Source organism: Cuculus canorus, chromosome 19 (genome assembly GCF_017976375.1).
Source record: "Cuculus canorus isolate bCucCan1 chromosome 19, bCucCan1.pri, whole genome shotgun sequence".
NCBI classification, from domain to species: Eukaryota; Metazoa; Chordata; class Aves; order Cuculiformes; family Cuculidae; genus Cuculus; species Cuculus canorus.
Window position 1 is genome coordinate 4,833,071 of NC_071419.1, and position 20,497 is coordinate 4,853,567.

The 20,497-nt window shown below is 44.8% G+C and overlaps 1 protein-coding gene across 1 annotated transcript in view; it reads right to left on the reverse strand.

Annotated features, from left to right (window-relative positions):
* Window positions 1-20,497, reverse strand: part of CFAP77 (cilia and flagella associated protein 77) — a 58,904-nt gene that overhangs the window by 16,388 nt on the left and 22,019 nt on the right. The window contains exons 2-3 of the mRNA XM_054084479.1: window positions 8,217-8,316; window positions 7,429-7,654 (exon numbers count right to left, since the gene is read on the reverse strand). Of these exons, the coding sequence (XP_053940454.1) occupies window positions 7,429-7,654; window positions 8,217-8,316 (326 nt within the window). The remainder of the gene's footprint in view (window positions 1-7,428; window positions 7,655-8,216; window positions 8,317-20,497) is intronic.

The following is a 20,497-nucleotide window of genomic DNA, read 5'->3' on the forward strand; positions in this document are numbered from 1 at the left end:
ATGGCCTCGGCATCCTCCTGCAAACTGCCTGGCTCTGCCTTGCCTTAATTGTTCCCCTTTGGCCAGTGGACCTGTCTCTTCTAACAAGGGCAGTGAGGAGGGCCGAGGTAATTGAAGCACTTAGCCACACTCCCAAGCATCGCCTCCTGCAGCTAATTAGGAAAGAGGGCCGCTGGGCTCTTCGTTATTTCTTTTAATTGTTTGTGGGTTTTGCATAACAGTGAATGGCAGAAGAGGGATATGGGGTTAGCGGTGAGTTCTTGACTTTGGAATTTGTATAAAAGGTCACTTACAATTTGTTAATGCTTTCACAAGAGTGAATTCAATTAGCGGCACCAGCGGTCCTTGCGTGCATGTGTGGGTCTGTTGGTAAAGAGAGGGAGAGATGGCAAAACAAGCAGGGTGTGAATGTAAAGGCTTTTCATTTTCCTAAGAAGCATGTGGACTATATGGTAAAGTTATAGGCCCCTTACAGCTTTATGGTCCTCTAAATAGGTCCTGGCAATAAACCCGTGGAGAGGCCTGAAAGATCATTTTTAAATGATCTCCACTTGTCCTCACTTTCCATTAACCACTGAAGAAAATAACAAGAGAAAAATTGGTACAAAACACTTGGGGACCAATTTTTTTCTGCAGTCTTTGGGCTGGCAAAACTCTCCGTTGAAACAGTGGGTCTTCCACCTGTGTGGCAGCTGCAGGATTTGTGCCGGTGAAGCACTGATTACTCTGAGTTTCTGAAGCTTCTTTACAATCCTGGTAATTTGGATGAGGAAATAACAATACAAATAATTTCACTGTGGGCAGCCAATGAGGCAGTGCCTTCTCTTAAGTGTCAGAGGATCTGTTATTTTGCTCAGAGGGCTCATATGTATCAAACAGTAAAAAGAATAAAATCCATTGTAAACATGCACTTTAGAAGATTTATCAGAAGCTCGTAGCTGTGCTTTGGAGTGCACACAGTTACAAGAGCACCAGTTTGCTTTACTATTCCCTTCCAGGCCAAGAGTGAGATGTGTACTTGTAACATTGGTCCTAAATGTACACGTGGAAGCGTATCTTGCAGTAAAGATACAAAGCCAGCTCTTACCCGTTAACTGGCTTCACAAGTTGGAATTTGTGCACTAGCACTAATTTTTGGGTTGGAGATCCCCTTTGGCTGACTTAATTGAAGATGATTTAGATTTGTCTTCAATATATTTCTCTACTGACTGGAAACCCTCTTATCTTCTGACAAACTCAGGTGGGATGTGGTTATGGGACAGAGCTATTCTGCCTAGAGGTCTCAGTCTATAGCTGAGAGTGAGAGTGCTCAGTCTGTAGCCATCAACAAATGCAAAACATCCTGATGAGTGAAGACCGAAGGAAATAAACCCCACAATGCTGCGCAAAACAAATCAAAGAGCAGTCTTCCTCTTGACCTCCATCCTATGCTTCGATCTCTTTAGTTGGGTGAGAACATTAGTTTGTTTGAATGGAAACAATGTCAATGAGGGCTGAAAAGCTTTGCGTTCAGAAAAAAAATCCATTCTGTTGTTATTCCCCTCCCTGCCCCGATCCAAGATTTCATTGCACAGACTGCAAAAGCAGAAGTTTGCAAGGGAAAAGAAGTAGTTTTAGATGGAAAAAGTTTTGGAAGAAATCTTTCAGCCAGCTGTAATCAGTGGAGAGAAACCCAGGGACAGCAGCCAGTCTCTGTGAAAATAAATTACTTCCTATTCAGTGTAATGCAATTGTTAATAAGGGATATAAATCTCTGCTTTTTAGATCCTTTTTTTTCCCCCCCAGCTCTGAGGCTGACATGCAGGACCTGAACCTTATGCCAAACCATGACTTGGCTGTTTATGTTCTCTTAATCTGGGACCCTGAAGTAGTCAAACTGTGATAACTGCAGTAAATACCTATGCTGCAGGAGAAGCAATATCTTCATGGTGCACTCAGGAATTTTTGAAGGGGGTAACAGGTCTTTCAGCCTAACCAGATGCTGCAGCCACCCGGGGACAAGGCAGGCGAACGCATCTGGGAGCTCTGTGGTAGCTGATGTACACAGAGTGATGTGAGCACATATCCAGCCTGGAATGTCTCCAGAAGAAGAAAATGATTCTTGAAATAGAAATTCTTATCTTAGCAATGCGAGAACGGTGGCAGAGACACAAAGTGCCTTTCTCTGTGAAACTGAATAGGATATACAATTATCTGAACTGATGGAAGTCCTGTATTTTTTAACTTGGTTGCATTTTTCTGGTGCCTTCAAGCCTGACAGCAATTCCAGTCACTGTTACAATTTTATAATTTGTTTTGTCAGTCCTCAGATAGTTGTTTGGTTTTTTTTTTCCCCTAAAAGTTTTGTTTGCCCCAATCTCCTGGATTTTTGTGGCTTTACTCTTTCTTTGTCTGGCTTCCAGTGATCGTAGATCAGACGTGGGCTTGCAGTAATGCCCATCTTTCTTGCCTGTCCAGCATTTCCTGGTGAGTTCTTTCCAGGAACACCCTCTGCTCTTCAGCATTGTTTCTTTGATGTATCTTTGCAGCTGGTCTATAGCTTGATTAGCGCTTTTTTTTTCCTTCAGGATCATATATTAATGACCTGATACGTTTAAGTGTCTCAAAAAATAAACCTATCAGTGCACTCTGTGCCAAAGAGATGCTGGGAATATCTATGCACTTCTTAGGCAGCTTTCTAAACTTTGTTTTGTCTGTGTGCAAACATCACAGACACTCTAGGTGGCAAGACTACTTACAAAGTGGAAGCATGAGCACTGAAATATCTCTTCTCAGGAAAGGTGAAAACTAAGGACAGAGCAGTCGGTTAAGCCAGGAAGCTGCAGGGATGGCCAAGGTAACAGCTGAGCTGCTAAAGGCCAGAGAGGAGACTGTCAGCAGAGTGTTAGGACAATTGCAGATGATACAAAGAAAAGAGGAGGTACTGGATAACTGATGCCCTTGGCCAATCGTAACAATTTGAAGAAGAGATATTGCAATGATCAAACACTTCAGAGAGGTGAGTTTGCTGCAGGAACATGGTGAAAGCAGCTGCCAAAGGATGAAGACCAGTTTTAGAGAATGGGAGGTGGAATAGTAAGAGGAGATGAAGTTAGAAAGGAAATGGGTTGTAACATTCAGGAAAGGGACGGTTGAAGTGAAGGCAGACGGTAGGGGGGAACTGGCAGGAGATATGGGGATGACAGAGTGCCAGGGAAATCCTGCCAGCACACCCAAGGTCAGCCCAACCTACAGGCCAACTGCCAAGAGGATGGCAGCACATTGGAGGCAAGGTTATGGCTGTGCAGGTTTTGAAGGAGGTACAGGTGCAGGATGGCAGAGAATGGCACGTATGTGCAGTCCTTATGTCCAAGAATGTGTTCTGGGACATAGTATGCAGAATTAGGAAACTTGTACTAGTAAGAGGCAAATGGAAGCTTTTCTCTGAAAGCAGCCCTGGAAATGCTGGACACTGTGTTTATGCTGAGGATGCGCTCTGCACAGTTAGCTTCTGAGGAGGAAACTTGTGCTCAGGGTACCAGCTGTGTGCTGGTGTGTTTTGGCTTCAGACTCCTTGTGTGACCTTGTACAAGTCACTATAACCTGAAATCTAGCTGTAGATAGCATCCATATCTTTGCTTACTTGTAGTTCCAAACACAACTGCTTAATATCTTCTGATTTCAGCACATGATGAACTTCAACCAGAAAAGATGGCTGGGAGGATAAATGTGGGTCTGGACGTCTATTGGGGTTTCAAAATGTACCTTGAATATCAACTTGTATTGACACCAGTGAAGAACCTGGAGGTCTTCACAGACCCACTGTGTCTTTAGATCTCCAGTATGATCAAACTCCAGCCCCCTCAGCGTCCTGTGTCTCCCCTCTTGCAAAGCAAGGTCACTACACCGAGTATGGGGGCTGAATATACTGTTGGTAGTGCTGCGGTGTGGGGTTATTTGAAATGAAAAGACCCAGGACTTGGATCTAGGAGGACAGTGACAGTAATCCACACACATCTTACAGCTATGTAATATCATGCACAAAACGTGGATGGGTTGTATTTAGCTCCTGGAGGGGAGGTGTTGTCAATGATGGGCATTTTCCTTGAAAGAAAACCTGCAGATTTGTTTGTGGTGGGGCTGAAGGCTGTGAGGCAGGTAAAGCTGAGCGTGCATGCACTGTAAAGTGGTCGTTACCCCAGTGCCTGCGCTCAGCGGACACGTGCTCTCTTGCAAATTGTGGCTTGCACAAGGCAGCTCTTGTAGAGATCAGAAGCCGGAGTGTGAATCGAGGGAGCCTGACTGGAGGATGCCCCATGGGGGAGGCTGGGACCCTACCACATCCTCGTTACCGCTGACCTTGGCACAAGCACTGCTTGCTGATGGATCGGCTACGGAGCTGGACAAGACCCTGGGGAACCACTGTATTATCTATTATCATCCCATCAGTGCCTCCCCTGACCCCTCCCAGCTCTGAATGCCACAGGCATCACGGAGGGAATAAATCTCTGTCTGATACTGAAAGAGAGAAGGGAGCGAGAGCAGAAAAAAGGAGAGATGAAAAATGTCCTTTTTATGACTCTCACAACAAAGCTGGCCACATGATTCGTAGCAAACACTTCTCTGGGAAAAGGGAGGGAGAGAACAGGGGAGAATCAGCAAAAAAGCAGAGCTGTTTCTTTCCCCTGGAAGATCCCCACAGGGAATTAATAGAGGGGTATGGGTGACCTTTGAAGGTAAGTATCCCAGGAAAGAAAAGAGGCCTCAATGCTTCAGAAAGCTCACTCCAGTGTCTGATGCTGCCTTGTGAAATGCTCCATGCAGCACAAATCCACCGTGAACAGAAAGCAGAGGCGTAAGTGATCTGCTGTGCTGGAGGGAGCAGCAGGGCCAGGGGATGATTAATAAGGCACTAATAGCAACCACAGCATTTGTGCTCGTTTCTATTTGGGATGACCCAGGAAAGCTCTTGCTTGTGAACCTGGAGAGAACTCTTGACCTTGGTTTCTCTAGGAGATGGGAGCCTTTAGCAGCCCAGGGCCTGAGAAGGGGCTGGAGATACACTGACAGGGTTTGAGAAGCCTGCACGTTACTCACTGACAGCTGCAAGACCACAAATGTGTTCCTGTGACAGCCACTGTGTTCTTTGGGCTTATAACCCCCCTGTGCTGCTGTTCCCAGGGCGACAGCCCAGCCCAAGGCTGTGTGCTGGCACTAGCTGCAATTCCAGCTGGGCAGAAGAGAGCAACGGGGCTGTGGGTACAGCCTTGGGAGCCTTTGCACTGGCACTCTGTGGATTGTCCCAGAGCGATGCCATCATCAAATACGATGGCTGCAGCAACTTCCAGTGCAATGGGCAGGCACCTTTGCTCTCTAGCCTTCTCAGCTGTCCTGTCTGTGCTGTGCCTTGGGCTAGGGAATGACAGGCAGGCTTTGTTCTAGTTGAAAAACTTTTTTGCATATGATAGCAATTCATCAAAGTGGACATTTCTAAGGGCAAGCAAGTTCCTGGCGTCATGGAAAAACTGTGTGCCACCATTCTCTCGTGCCCCAAGACAAGCATGTATCTTAGTTGTGAGTGCCTTCTCAACTAGAAGCACTTGGAACGCAGTTCTACAGGGTTTAGAATCTGAATGCAGAAGTGACTTCAATCCATTGGCAACCAAATCCTTTTTAACGTGGCAGGTCTTGCTGAACTTGGTCAGCTGTGACTAGGAACGGTCTTTGGCTGAGGAGCTCTCGCCAAAGCGGTGCCTTTTAACTTGTCAGTTATGGAAAAGTGTGTTAAATTCCCACTTTTACAAAAATGGCTGTAACAACTCCTTGGTAATCCCAGTAATTTCATTTTGTCTATAACATGCTTTTAAAGTAAAGGGATAAATATAATCAGCCTGCATAAAAGGTGGCTATTAAGGAGCAGGCAAGTTGCACAATAATAACTTTAAATTAAAAGCCCTTTTCCACTACTTCTGCTGTTGTGGGGTCTGCAGATTCTCCTTAAAACTTTTGAAACGTGCCTAGACTTCTTACAGGCAGCCATTTAACCTCCGTTTATGAAGAAATAAAGCAAAATTGATGTTGATTTTTGTCTACATTGGGGGATACTTTTGCAGCATAAAAGCCCTTTTGCCTGCAATTTGCAGAGCAGCCCTGTCACATCGGTGAGGGCTGATACTGATAAAGATAAAGCTTTATAGCTGGGGCATTTGCAGCTAACAGCAAGCTAATGCTACATTTTCATTTTGATGCAATTAATGTTAATGTCTGCTACGAAAATTGTCATTAAATACCATTTTAAAATCCATTCAATTTGCATATGCAAAGCCCATTTACTATCACGTAAAATACACAGTGCCGTTCATCATGTCTTTTCTCAAGAATTTGTAGCTGTTATTTTTCTGATAGTGACTGTTATCCAGCTCTTAAAATGAAACCTAACGTGTGGTCCAGACCTACACAGAGCAAGAAAACTCTGCATTCCAGCAGCAGCAGGGCTGCTTTGGAGCCCCTTTCAGAGGCTTTGAGACTTGTTTGTGTTGGAGTTGTGTTGGCTCTTCCAGATGGCCATGCCCTCCAGCCTCCTTCATGCTCCTGTGGAGGACAGGCAGCAGAAGGACCTAGAAGTCAGTCTAAGCAAGGTGCTGATGTTCTCTCCTGCAGCCTCCCTGTTGCACAATCCCCCATGAGAAATCAGCACAGCTGGTACACAATGGGGATATTAGGTGGGTCACTTCTAAATGCTGTACCTGGTTGAACCTCAAGCAGGGCTCACATATACTGGATGCCTTATAAAGATCTTTTGGAAGACACTGTGGTTTGAAAGACCTAACTCAGTAGGTCCTGCTGTATTGCAAGGGATGAATGCATAGGCTTATGCCCTTCTAAAGGGGCTGCTGGGGGAGTAGCAGGTACCAGCTCTCCTCAAGCCCTTGGGAGTGAGCCCAAGGAAGCAGAAAAGTCAGCACTGGAAGCCTTTGCCTCAATCCTGCTGTACTACCAGTTTCTGCCCAGCACAGGAAGATGAACTAACAAGTGTGAGGGAGTGGAATAAAGAACTGATCCTTAACTGCACCGCTGTATTTCAACCAGTGCAAACAGGTAGAAATGCTGTTGCTCTGATATTCTGAGTCAGTTATCTGGGAAGTTTTGGCTTACAGCTCTTTATGTTCCTTTAAGTTGCAGGATTGGCATTGAACATTCTTTTAAGGTTTCAAGCCCTTTGTGCTGGGGTGAACTGAGGACGTGTAGCCTGTAGATCATATTTGGGTAATTATCTGACGCACGGCTGCAATCACACATGGAAGTGATGCTGTTACTCTGTTGCAGAGTGTTCACGTTCATGAGACTTCTCTTTGGCGACTCAACTAGCTGAGATGTGGAGGAGATGCCGACGTGAGGATAGGAAGAGATAATCTCATTCTGAGAAGGCACCCAAGCCTTCCCCCTTACCTTGGTCTCACGCCATAAGTAAAGTCTGCAGGTAATTTGGGAGGACTCTTGAAGCGACCGCATTTATCTTTGCGCCGAATGTCCTTGGCTTTGTAGTACAAATTAAATTCACGGGCTGTGGTATAGCCAGCCTTTGTAGCAGCACGGTTCATGGCAATGAAGTCTCGGGGCTTCTCCTCAACTAAAGTGGTGGTCCTGGGCTTTACCGTGTCCCAGTGGCCTATTGCTGTAGATGGAAAGAAACATAAGAGGCAAAGAGAAAAAGTTCAGGCATCTTTGGTAACTCCTATTTGGGAAAGCAGGCTGATGTTTGTGCATCGTTCACAAGGGCACTGCATGGCTTGTATGCATTTTCCCTGGTCTCACTGTGGAGTGAACTTCTTATCCTATCCTACTGCATCTCATATGGGGACATTTCCCATCTGAATTGGATGTCTTCTCCCCCTCCACCCTTTGCTCAGTGAGTCTGATCTCATAGGGGAATTGCCCCCGAGAGCACAAAGTAGGAGTTACAAAACTCTCAAGTTACAAAAGTGGCCACAGGTATCACCCTTTGCAGGTGCCATACCCCTCTCAGCCTGGGCTCTGTGCAGTCCTATAAAAGTTTGCAGTATGATAGAGGAACATTAGTAGTCACTAAGAAATTTGGGTGATATTGATCAAAGTGGGTGAATGTTGAAGCTCTTCACCAGCTTGATGAGAAGTATTGAAGAGCACAGGGAGGAAGAGTCCCTCATATACAGACAATCAGGACTTCATTGCAGGTCTATATTTTAGTGCTGCCATACCTTCACGGACTCCTCCATCTGTCCTCTGGATACGCAGCCCATATGAAAAATCAAAGCCTGGCAGTGTGCAACAGTTTCTCCGGGGCTGCCCCAGTTCTGCCTGTGGAAGAGTGAGGTTAAAAGAGAAGTGTAAAGACCTTTCCTGATAAGTCAAAGCCCCTGAAAACAAAAATGTGTAACAGAATGTGACTGCAATTGCCAGGAGTGGCTCTGGCTCCACTTGGTACAGGTTTGAATCCCACTGTCTGGACAGAAGCCAGTGTGACAGTGCAAGAAGAGAACTCATAGCCATAAGACTTCACCAGAGCCAGAGCCTTAGGGATGCTGAATTTCACACAAGTTTGCACTCAAGTTATAAAGCGACCTAGCCCTGCAGGAAATAGGGATCCTTTCTCAATACATAAGGACTTGAAGTCTCCTTGTTTGGATAATTTCTCCTTTGGCTAGGATGACCAGCTGTGGTGTCTGTAGGGGAGACTCTGCAACTAGTCTTAACTTTGCTTTGAGTTATTTCGTTTCGAAGTTATGCATTGTCCTAGAAAACTAGCAGAAACTTCCCCAAGAACAGTCACGTCACCACTCTTGCCTGGGAATAATCAAGATGCAAGGCATGTTGCAGAGGGAGAATAAGGAGGATGAAGAAGGGGGAGCATAGCCTGGGGTTTATAGCACAGAAGAGAACTTGAGCTCAATAGTCACATTTCTATTTAGTTTCAAAATGAACACTTCTCCAGCCTATGGGTGTCCCAGCCTGGTTGTGTCTGTAGGATTAACTGACCTCCCCTCACCCCTTTGTCTGTACCCTCCCATCTCCATGGTGAAGTCACTGCAGGATGTGTGTGTCTTGAAATCTTATTGCTGCTTGAAAGGGAGGTGGTGGAGGAGGGAAGAGTTGAGAGCCCGGCAGCCTGGATCTGCATGTCCGGAGGTGAGATTGTGCCTGCTTGCTTGAGCTGCTTGTCCATGTTGTGACAACAGGTCTGCTGCTTTGCAGGTCCTGGCAAGCTGGCTGTCAGCTTTTCCAGTTTGTGATCACTGGGTCTGCACGCCCACAGAGTGATGCCTTCAGGATCTTGCTTCCCAGATCTGAGAGGGAAGAGCTTCATTTTGGTCCTGTTAAATCCATGCACTTGTGATGCTATAAAAGCAGGTGAGGTATTCCTATGACTCTCAGGAGCACAAATTCATCAGAAAATGAATTTTCTGGACATGCTAAGATCCTTTCATAGGCTCAAAAACCCTGTCAGTCTCCTTGCCCTGCGCAAAGCTACAGATCCTTTGTTGTAAACAGACCTTTTTGAAAGCAATCGACTTGGATACCTGATACAACCTGCGCATAACACGGCTGCATTGCCCCAGCTGCCTCCTGTGAGCCTGTAGAAGAGGAAGGGACCATCCCGTGTGGATGTGTCCAGCACTGAGCACGTTGGGAGTGAGTGGGCTTTTAGTGCTATTGTAACTGAAATATCACCTGGTGGTGTTAAGCCATATGTGCATGCTGTGTGTGAGTTAGGGAGCTCACGTAAAGAGTATAAACTGGTGCCAGGGATGATAAAGCAGCTTTCATTGCTGATCTATTTCTCCTGTATTTATAGGCATTTGTACACTAGCTATTTTTAGATTAGCTGTCACTGATATACAAGGGAAGTGGTGTAGGGCTCCTCAGATGCATGAGAATAGGCTTTTACTGAGGATCATGTTCTGATACTGAATCAGCTGAGTGAGGTCAGAAATCTGTGATGATGGCAAAGGTGTGGCAGATGGGAGAAAATTGCTGAGAAACTGCAGGAAAGGAGAGAGGTTTGTAACCTGTGGCAAAGCTGCTTCCAGACCTTTGAATGCAGAATGGAAGAAATTACAGGATTTAAAGATCCCCTTTTGTAGACCACCTGAAGTTAACACAGTTGGGTATTTACTCCATTGGAAAAATAAGTGCATGCTGCTGCTTTTTATGATCAGGTGGCATTTTACAGTCACTTTGCACTGAATAAATAAAGCTGAAGGTGCTGGATAATTAATTAAAAGAAAAAATCTGGTCCAATATGTTGAACATGGAGAGAATCTGTGCCTGAAGAAAATCAAGAGACTCAGAGGACTCTGGTTCCCTGCCAACATCTTTTATCCACAAAAACAAAGAATGGGAAGGAGGTAGCCGGAACACTTCTTGCTTGGTGTAATCCAAGATTACAGCCTCTCTCATTCATAAATGAGCAAAACACTGTTGCAGCCTGATGGGCTGGTTTAGTTTTTGTCCTGGGGTGCTGTAGGTGTGCTGCGTTAAAAAGCAGAGGGGAGAGTGAGCCAAAGCTGATGCCAAAGGTCCTTTTTCTTCCCCAGCTCCAGCACTGTTTCCTGTGTTCAGGTTTAGCCTGTCACAAAGCTGCTTGGCTGGAATACAGATCTGTCTGACAGCTGTGCCCATCAGTAGACAACTTCATTAAACCTCATTAAGATGTCATTTCTCTGCCTTATTTCCCACCTCTTGGCTCTAATTAAAACCGTCTCTCTCTGCATCCCAGGCGGTCCTAATTTTCTCTGGGTACCTTCTGCAAGTTTTCTCCCTTTACGATCTGAGTGAGGAAAATCCAGCATCTTAAATACTGTTTATCCAGCCTGTTTGGAAAAAACAGCTCTGGACTTTTTCCTGAATCACTCCCAGAGCATCCTGCAGAGATCATCACCTCCTCCCAGAGATGCAAGAGACAAGTGCTGAGGCACTGTGTGCTCTCTCAAACTCTTTAAGGACTCTGCTAATGTGTCTTTTCCCCTTGGACATGATAATATTCGTGGTTGAATCAGATGTGCCTGAACTGGTTTTGGAGGGTGCCATGCTCAGACTGGTCACAGCGCAACGGTGGGGGTGTTTGATCAGTAGGGATACCTTGGTTGGCAGAAGAGCAAGCGGTGTTGGGTGTATTGAGTTCCCGGACCCTTGCCAGGTATGTTCTGATTTGTGCAGCACCAGGTTCGAGCTCTGGATTTGTATTTGAGGGTCTAACGGTGTTGGAAAAATCTTAGCTGTGAAAGAAGAGGAAGTCTTGGAAATGGCTCTGTTTGTAAGAGGTGGGTACATTGCAAAGATGTAGGAAGTACAAAGGATTCCAGCTTTTGTTGCAATTAGTTGTTTTATCCCCTGGTATTTATGGCCCATCTACACACGTTGAATCAGTTTTCTAATGATGACTGAGACTGTGAGACAGGTTGGAGATGTGTCTGTGCACAGAGGTAGGGCAAGAGATGGAGGCACGGGGTTTTAACCCCTGCATCTAAGGCAGCCCTTCACTAGGAGGGGATGCTGGGCACATCCATGAATCCTCTCTCTTTGACTCAGCCAGGGCTGCCCCATTCCCTCTTCAACAGCCCTGTGGACACCTGCAAACCCTGTGTCAGTGCATTTCCAGCCTGTCAGGCCCTGCTTCCTTCCCTACCTTCTGTTTCCCTTTTCATGACACCCCCTTGTACAGTAAAGCCTCCCGTCACGCTGCCATTACTATTATTATTGCAGATTTACTGCACTTGCAGAGTGGAGTGATTGCAGTGACAAGGCCCAGCATTTTTCCCTCCTTCCCCCCGCGACAGCTTGAAATCAAGCCCTTCATTTGCATTTACATGATCTTGCTGTGCAGCTTATGAGATCGGGAGATTTATTTGCTACTTAGCTTGATGTTTGATTACAGTCTAAGAAGGCAGTGAGCTACAAAGTGCAGGGATACATCAGAACTGAGCTACTGAAAGCCTCTGGGGGACAGTAACTCAACATCAGGTTTAGGTAGATGAGAAAGGGAATGTTCAGTGTTTTGAGAAAGGCAAATTTGATCAGATTTTTTTTTTTTTAAAGGTAGAGGGAAAAACTTACTTTCTGTCTCTCACAAAAAAAAAAAAATGATTGGGGAAAAAAGGGTGCTGTGAGAATAACACACCTGAATCTGGATTTTTTTTTTTTAGTGCAGAATAAATCCTAGCAGGAGCTGGTGGCTGCTAGGCTGCCTGCCACCAATTCCTTGTAAGTTCCACTCCCAAGAAGATTATTAATAAGTTGGCACTTATTGTTGAAGCTTTTCATAAACATTAAAGATCAAAGTCAGGAAAATTTTGCTTAAGGACCACAAAGTCTGGCCCTGATTTATTAAGCTTCAAAACTTGCCATTGAGCGTTAATCCTGTTGTGGGGAAACTGAGGCGGGAATTAATGTGACCACGCAGGACAGCAAAGGGAATAGAGTTTGGGTTGGGGACAGAAGTGGACCTTTCTGATACTCTACTGTGTTCAGAGTGGGAGACCAAACTATTATGGTGTCCCACAGCAGTGTGAATCTTGGAGAGAAAAGGGTGGTGGTTGGGCCAACTGCTGCACTAGGAGTCAGGAACGAGATCTTGCTGTGAATTTAACTGTTACCCCAAGTAGGGAAGACACAGCTGATCCAGAATGTCTACACACACGTTCTGTACTAACCTGGGCTCCTGGCTGACCTCTACCAGGAGCTGTAGCCTTATTAGCTAGAAACTTTTGAGTGTCACGTCAAAATTGGAAAGATTTTTTCCTTTCTAGTATCTGTTTTGTGTAATGCTGGCACCAGAGGGATGTGAGGATGGGTGGGACACAAGTGTTCCCTCACCGGGTTAGACACCAGCTGCACAACTGGGCTGCAGACTCTCGCCCTGGGTTCTACCTACCCGACCCCAGGTACCAGCCTGTCCCTTCCCATCTTCTCTGCTCATGGTGGGGCCATAACACTGACAAACGAAGGCCACACACATGGGTCTGTGACATAGAAACCCGTATTTAAGGAAAGACACCCGCTGCCTGTTACAGTAGCTTCGCGTGCGAACTGTTTGTACTTAGCTTTTAGTCTTGAAAATTGCCATGAGATATGCTATTACAACTAATCATTAAAGACTTAAGAAAGAGTATACCCCATTACATAAAAGACTCCAGCCAATGATCTTTATCCAACTTGTAAAACGGGCAGACTTGATGCGACTGAATAATTTTCCTCTCATCTGCACAAAATCATGGATGCAAGTCATACTTTGAGCCTGAAGTGAACACTGCGAGACCAGCCTATAATTACCAAAACAGAAAAAAAAGAACAGCGTTTTCTAATGAATGACAAGCCACTAGGTGGAAATCTAATTTGGTCTAATTAAGCAGCCTTTGTGAGGATTTGTCTTTAGATGAAAAGAGGGAGCCAAAGAGATCTAAATGCAAATGAACTCTATAATTTTGTTTTTAAAGGGCCAGACAGATATGAAAGTATTTACGTACACAATAGTTTTACTTATCTTAAGGAATGTGAAGCCTTCTAGTTTTACCTTGAAAAATTGCCCCAAAATTCTAAGACTCTGAATACAAGTCACTCTTCTTTGAGTAGAAGATAACTTACTCTTAGAGGGACAGTTTTAGCAGTAGGGTATTGCTACTGTTAAAATTGCTTTTCTCTGTAACAGGGCTGCTGCTTTCTTCTGTTTGGGGAAAAAAAAAAAAGGATGCTCTTTGCTAGGGAGTCAGATCTCAAGCCTGCCATTTTCAGTGTGTGGCATCATATAACTCTCGGGTCTTTGGAGGCACATCCCAAGTTCTTGCTTTCCCTATGGGCAAAGGGAAATATTGAGGCATCTGTGGAGAGCAGAGTGGGGAGATCAGTGAAATAATTCTGCCTTCAGCGTGGCAGCGGTTCTGGGAGCTTTGAGGAGCGTGTGAGCAGAATAGTGTGTAGCACCTTGGCAAAACAAGCTATTTTACCATCTCTGCATTTGACTCTCCAGAGATTTGTGGGGTCTCCTGGGAGTGGCTGAAAAGGGGGCAGCGGTGGTGTCATTTCCCAGAGAATCCAGCCTTGGAGGCACCTGCTGTTGCACATTGTGAAGTCAAATTCTGCCAGGGAATGCTTTTGCTCAGTGTTTGGCTTCAGTGGGAGTGCTAATGTTTAGCTGAGAGCAGGATGTGGCTGATTTGACGACTGAGAGTGAACATTCTCTAAATGTTAAAGAGGTGGGACAATGTTCTTAAGAAAACTTTCCATCTCCTTTCAGCAGGTTATGACCTCTTCTCTGTGCTTTATCCTCAGTAATATCTGCTCTATAAACCTCCCCATCTGCTACTTCAAGAAAAATCCCCTTATGTTCTCAAGGCCAGGTGGTGTTCCAGATTACACCCAGCATAATTCAATTTAGTCAAGCTGCTGTTTACACTATGTAACTTGCTGCTGCCTCCCTTCAACTCCATACAGCTCGTTTTAATTTCCTCCTCCTCTATTTCTTTGGGTTCTATAGAACATATTGGGCTAAATGCTGCTAGCCTGGCATCCATACAGACACGATGACATTAAAAGAGTAAGAATGTGACTCTGAGCCTTTTTGAGCAGACTGACTATGGTCCCGTTCCCAACATAGCAAAATAGTTTCCCAGTGGCACAGACCTCTGATTCTTGGGGCCAAATTCAATCCCTGGCTGCAAATGAGACACTAGCTGCCTTGAGAGCTACCTGTAACTTCACAGCAGAATTTGCCTTAAGTCAATACACCTGTGGTGCCTCCTAGAACAAAATATTTAAATATTTCAGACTAAGAGACAACTCGTTAAATTTGGGCAAACCTCAGGATCAGGAGTCTCTCCACTTTCACTCAAAGAGGAACTCTAATCTCTGATCACAGATGCAGGAATTTACCAACTTCATTCACCTCAGGTACAGAATAATCTCCATTTTCAGTAGAGAATAGATAAAAGTTTTAGCTGTTAAAAAAAGGATGCTGTTTCTTTAATGTAATAAAACCTCAGCAGGACAGAACATCTTTACTAGACTATCCCACACTATTCCCACAAGAAATCAAATATAATCCTATTTAAGAAGCTTTAAATAATTTTGAGCTTTCATATTGACTTATTAAAATGCAGCTTAAAAAACGTCTTCTTTGCAATCCTTTTACAAGGGTCAGGGATATAAAATTTGAAGAAATATGATTAGTAGATCAGTTCGAAAGATATAGGCAGCAGCTTCCAATTTTATTATTTAAAATGCCCTTTTAGAAGAGAAGGCGATTGTGTAAAAAGAGGCACTATCCTCCTGAAGGAATGTAGTCCCTGGGTTTCTAGTTTGATCTCCTGCATTCAGCACCCAATATACCTGCCAGGCTTTCCTGAGACCTGAAGAGCTCTTGCAACTGGGACAGAAGAGTTGGTTTCTTTGCCCTCATACTCCAGTAAAACAGTAGCTTATCATGCTCTAAGCACAGAAGAAGGTGGTAGTGCTTCTGTTGGTCATTCTTTGCTCAGTGTAGAAAGCAAAATGATGGTAATAGAGATGCAAATACATGACAGAGGGCAGAGCTGTGAGCACAGCCAGGTGCATTGGCTCACAAAGCCTTTCTTCTGCTACCTGGAGGCTTTCGGGGATGGAGAACCCCTGTAACCTTTCAGATGTTAGTTAAAGGGGATGAGCCCTTCTTTCACTTCCTAAATGCTGCGTGTTGGCATAGAAAATTATAGGATGGAACAGAGATCCTGCTATGCTGACTTGAAATCTCTGCAGGTTGGACTGTATCTTATCCAAGCATTGGCTACAGCCTCCACCAGTGTGTCCTGAGGGGTCGAGGCAGAAATCTCCTTCCAACAGACTGCAGTCCAGTTGCCCAGGTTCGGTCCTACTGACCTGGGAAGAACTGAGGTTGTAACCAAGGGCATTTTGGGGTACATAGCTAGAAAAATTAACTGGAAGGTGTTTAAGCAGAGAAAATTGAGTCAGTTACAGGTTGTCCTGAATTTACCCTCTGCGGTTCTCCTGGGATTAGCAGGGTCGTATGGATGCAAATTATGAGACAATTTGACCCCCCGCTCTTGAAGTATATTGAATACAATGAAGACCCAAATTGTGCTGTCAGTTAGACAGAACAACCATTAAGCGCAGAAGGTCTTGTGCTAATGCAAGAAACTGCCTGAATCATTTGCTCTGTCCTACAGCAAAATGTATTCAACATGCTGAAATTTAACTGCAAAACGAGTGAGCAAAATCACACCCTGCCCATTACACTTACAGCCAGTTACTGTGAAATCCTAATGTGTCAGACTTTCTCTGGGAAAAAAGGTAACTAATAACTTTACTCCTGCCTAAGGCTGGACTTTGGTCAAGGCTGTCAAGGCTCCTATGATTTTCATGTGTTTTTGAAAAAAATATCCATGATTTTGACACATTGGGACGTTTGGATGTGAGCAAACGGGTAGCTGCTATAGCTCAACTTCCCTGAGAGCTGCAATGCTCAACCTTGGGTGCTCTGCAAGACAAACACCAAAGGCTCCTGAACCCACAAGTGCCTCTGTCTTCAGCTCCCCAAGAAGTCAATGGCAGTCAAATGTGATTGACTGCCGGTAACATCTCGCCCAGAGTTTTCTCCTGTGGCAGAAAAAGAAGCAGTGACATCAAAGCAAAGCCCAGCAAATGCTGGAGACAGCCTTGGTCCCCCAAGGAGTTGTGAGGTTTTTTCCCTGCCCTGTCTTCCTAATTTTCTACATTTATGACAATAATTGTGAAACTGGGCTGAAATAGCGTTGGGAAGTTGCTGCCTATGGTTAAAAATTATCATTGCCTATGGGTTGATCTTATTAATGGTGCTAAAAATATGGTAAAAGTGATCTGGCTTACAAATGAATGCTCGTTATCTTTGCAAGATATATATATTTCTAAAATTCCCCATAACCCTACATCTGACTCCCACATGGCTTTCTCCACCAAAATTTTCTCAATACAATTTCAGCTCTGCTTTGTTCTAGTGTTTTTTTTTCTCTCCAGTCCTATATTTTTTTGAAAGGCTGGAACATAAGTGGTCAGATTCTGCTCAGGTGATGTACATGAATAGCCCAATTGCTTTCAAAGGGTCTACCTTGTGAGGCAAGCAAGAGTTGGCTTGAAAAAGTCACTTCATAATTGCATCATATTTGCTAAATCAGATGGTTTATGCGCTTAAGAATTCTCTATGTTCCCTTCGTACTCAGCCATTACAAAAGGCTCCTGCTCTGCTGGAGTTTTGACCCATATTTTCCCTGCTGCAGTCCAAATTTGGTTGCTAAAAGGTAACGGGGAAAAAAAAAAATCTGTCTCATCACATCTCTCCCAACCCTTATTCAGCTGCTGTGGTATTTTCCTTCATTATGCTGCTGCCTCAGACTGTAAACCTCTCTAATTTCCTACATCGCAGCTATTTATTTAAATGCTAACTCGCATTATGAAGTGATAATCCACAAGCGCAGGAGATAATTTATGAAGCATTTAAATTAAGAGGAGCAGCTAATTGGGAGCATGTGTCTTATAAGCCTTGCTAACACCAGAAAACTACAAATTAGGAAGAAAATGGAAGATATTTTTATCTTGCTTTTCTTTTGTAATGCACTAAGGAAAAATATTACCATACATCACAAACACTGCTGTTCTCAGAAGTCTTTTCTGTTGTTCGCTTCGTAGTTAGTCTAACACACAATGCTCTCGTTATTACAAATTCCTCATTATAACACAAAATAATCTTTGCTCTCAGAGAAGGTGGAATGAGGTGGGGTTTTCTATCTCCAAATAAAGTGGAATAAATTTTCCAAGAAAGGTCCCCTTCTTAGCTACATGCATTAATTTAAAAGAGCAAAGACTCCCTTGTTATATAGGGATGTTAAAGTGCATTTAATTTAGGACTGCGTTGTGCTGTAAGAGGTTTATAGGTTTTTCGTTGAAATGAGATTGACCATAAATGGCTGTGAATCAGGGAAAAGCCAATGTGCTGCGGACACAGAACTGGAAGGAATGTGTTTTGGATGCCCTGTTCAGGTTTTGGCACCTATGTCACAAACTTTGATTTCACCACAGCTTTGAGGCAGGTTACTCATTAAGACTAATATTGTCCTAAATCCGAGTAGCGATGTGCCTTGCAGCGTGCAATTCCTGCGATATGGACGGAGATGGCTCAGTAAATGCAGATGAGATGGGCTGATGGGGTGAAGGATGGCTTTCACACCTAGGCCAAGACAACAGCACTGGGGAATGTGATTGCCAGCTTGTACGTGATTTGCAGCTTGAAGTCCACAATCACGTACAAGATACCCTGAGTTTTCTTTCAGAGGGTATCGCCTCAATGGGGAAGGTGCAATGTTGGCTGTGGTCAGGAGGCAGTTGCTTTTGTTGGAGAGAATAATGCCTGTTGGCTGCTTCTTTGGATGTTGGTGCTTTGATCAGAGGAAACAGCTGCAGGAGCACGAGAGTTTCTCTGTGCTCCCTAAAGAGCATCCCAGGCACTCGGTGGATTGCATTTACACAGTCCAGAGAGAACTCCTGGTACGTAGGAAGGGAAGCTGACAGTAAGGACCACTTTAACATACAGCCCCCTCTCAGATTTCAGCAACCACTTTAGAGTAGTTTCATAGAATCATAGAATCACTAGGTTGGAAGGGACCCACTCAGTCATCGAGTCCAACCATGACAGTTTCCTTACAGTTGTCCAAGATCTTTAGTTAGGATCCTCCTTCAATCTCTGAGAATGAGGTGACCAATTTTTGTGGGTCCCTTGTGTTATTACTCCAGACAAGTTCGGTGTTAAAATAAAATATCTTGTGCACGCTCTGCCTTGCAGGGTGCTTGGGAACCATGGCAAAGCTCTTGCATGGAGGACGCTCTGGAATTGCGTGTGAATTCAAGCCCTACTCATGAATGCACGTGTGCACTGCATGACTAGAAAATACCTCGCTTTAATCTTTGCGTTGCTGTTTCTGCTCTTACAAATCTCCCTTTACATACATCCTGTCGAAAGCAGTCGGCAAACAGGCTCTGGCATTATTGGAGCTGCTCCTCAATTCGAAGGAAACCATAAATCTGAAACTTCAATCATATCTTTATGATCATTCAGCAAACAGAGATGGAGGATTTATTCAACATGGGATAGCAAAGGGAAAACTGCAGGGGGTTATTGCAGGAGATATTGGTTTAGCTAAGGCAGAACTGCTCCCTCGGGCCTCTCTACGGCCGAACCAATGAACAATGGCACCAATGACAATAACAAGGCAATTATGGGGAAGAGGGTGAGGAGGGGGTAATGCTTTGTTAAAGATAGAGGTAAGATTCCAGCATGGTGTCTCTTTTGTGTGCTTTCTAAACTAAAATATGGTGTGTCTGCCTGGGGTGGTCTTATTAGGAGCTGGTGATCCTAAAAACACAGCAAGTGCTTAGAAGAGCCTATAGCTTGCGTGTGATTGTGCTGCTCTTAGGAGGTTATGGAGATTTCCTCCCTAATTAAATAGGGCTGTTCCCTTAATCCATCCTGTACCCCAGGGCAGGAGATAAATACCTAAACCTCTGCTGACAGAGGTTTGTCTCTGGCTGTAGCTGATGTTGGGTTTTATGTGTTTAGGACTAACACTTGTTCCCGGGAGGGGACTCAGGGGAACTCCTGTGGCTGGAGGAGGACGTTCAGACCTTCACCCCAGGCTGGCCACAGTGTTGTGCCACAAATGCTGCAGCAGCCCTTCCACCAGCTTGGCTTGGAAAGGCTGTCTGGCGATTGCTTGGGGAGCCAGTGCCCAGCCTTGCATTGCTCACAGCTTCACATTTTCAATAATGTTTTTAATGGCTGTAGCTCACTTTCAAAAGCCTGGCTAGAAAAAAAAAAAGCCAAATCTTTGGGTTTTGAATACAAAAAGACTTTTCAACGCCATACACAAGCGTGTCTGAATTTGCTCTCATTGGGGTTCAAACCGGGGCAGCACCAGAGGGGGTTCCTCCTGTGATGTACCCTAACTTCAAGGTGCAGCGAGACTGGGGTCAGCCTTCAACGTGAGCTTCCAGCACCAAAGTTCCCTAAGCACAAAATGGGAACACACAAAAGCTTTGGCACAAAGAGGTGGAAAGGTTCATGGGTGAGCCGGATCCAGCCACTGCTGCCAATGGATGGCACTTGCATGAAATTTACATCTTTTCAGGTGTGTTAGAGGCAAACGTCTCTTTTTAAAAAGATGCAATTGTGCAAAAGCAGGAATGAAGTGATCCATCCTCACCTGCCCTGCCTCCCCTCCCATTCTTCTGGCAATTTTTCCTCCCCCTTTCCCTTGCGAGCCCCTGAGCAGTTTGTTTTTGCCTGCAGAAGGAAGTTTGAAATATTGCAGAAGGGGTACAGGCAGTGCTCCCTACGGCCTTGCCCCTGATGGCACGAATGCAGACATAAAATAACCCAGCGCCATCAGTAACCTGTCGCCAAAGCCCCACTATGAGGTGAGAGTTTTCCTCCCTGCCGTGGCTGTTAGCTGCAATGTATTTCTCC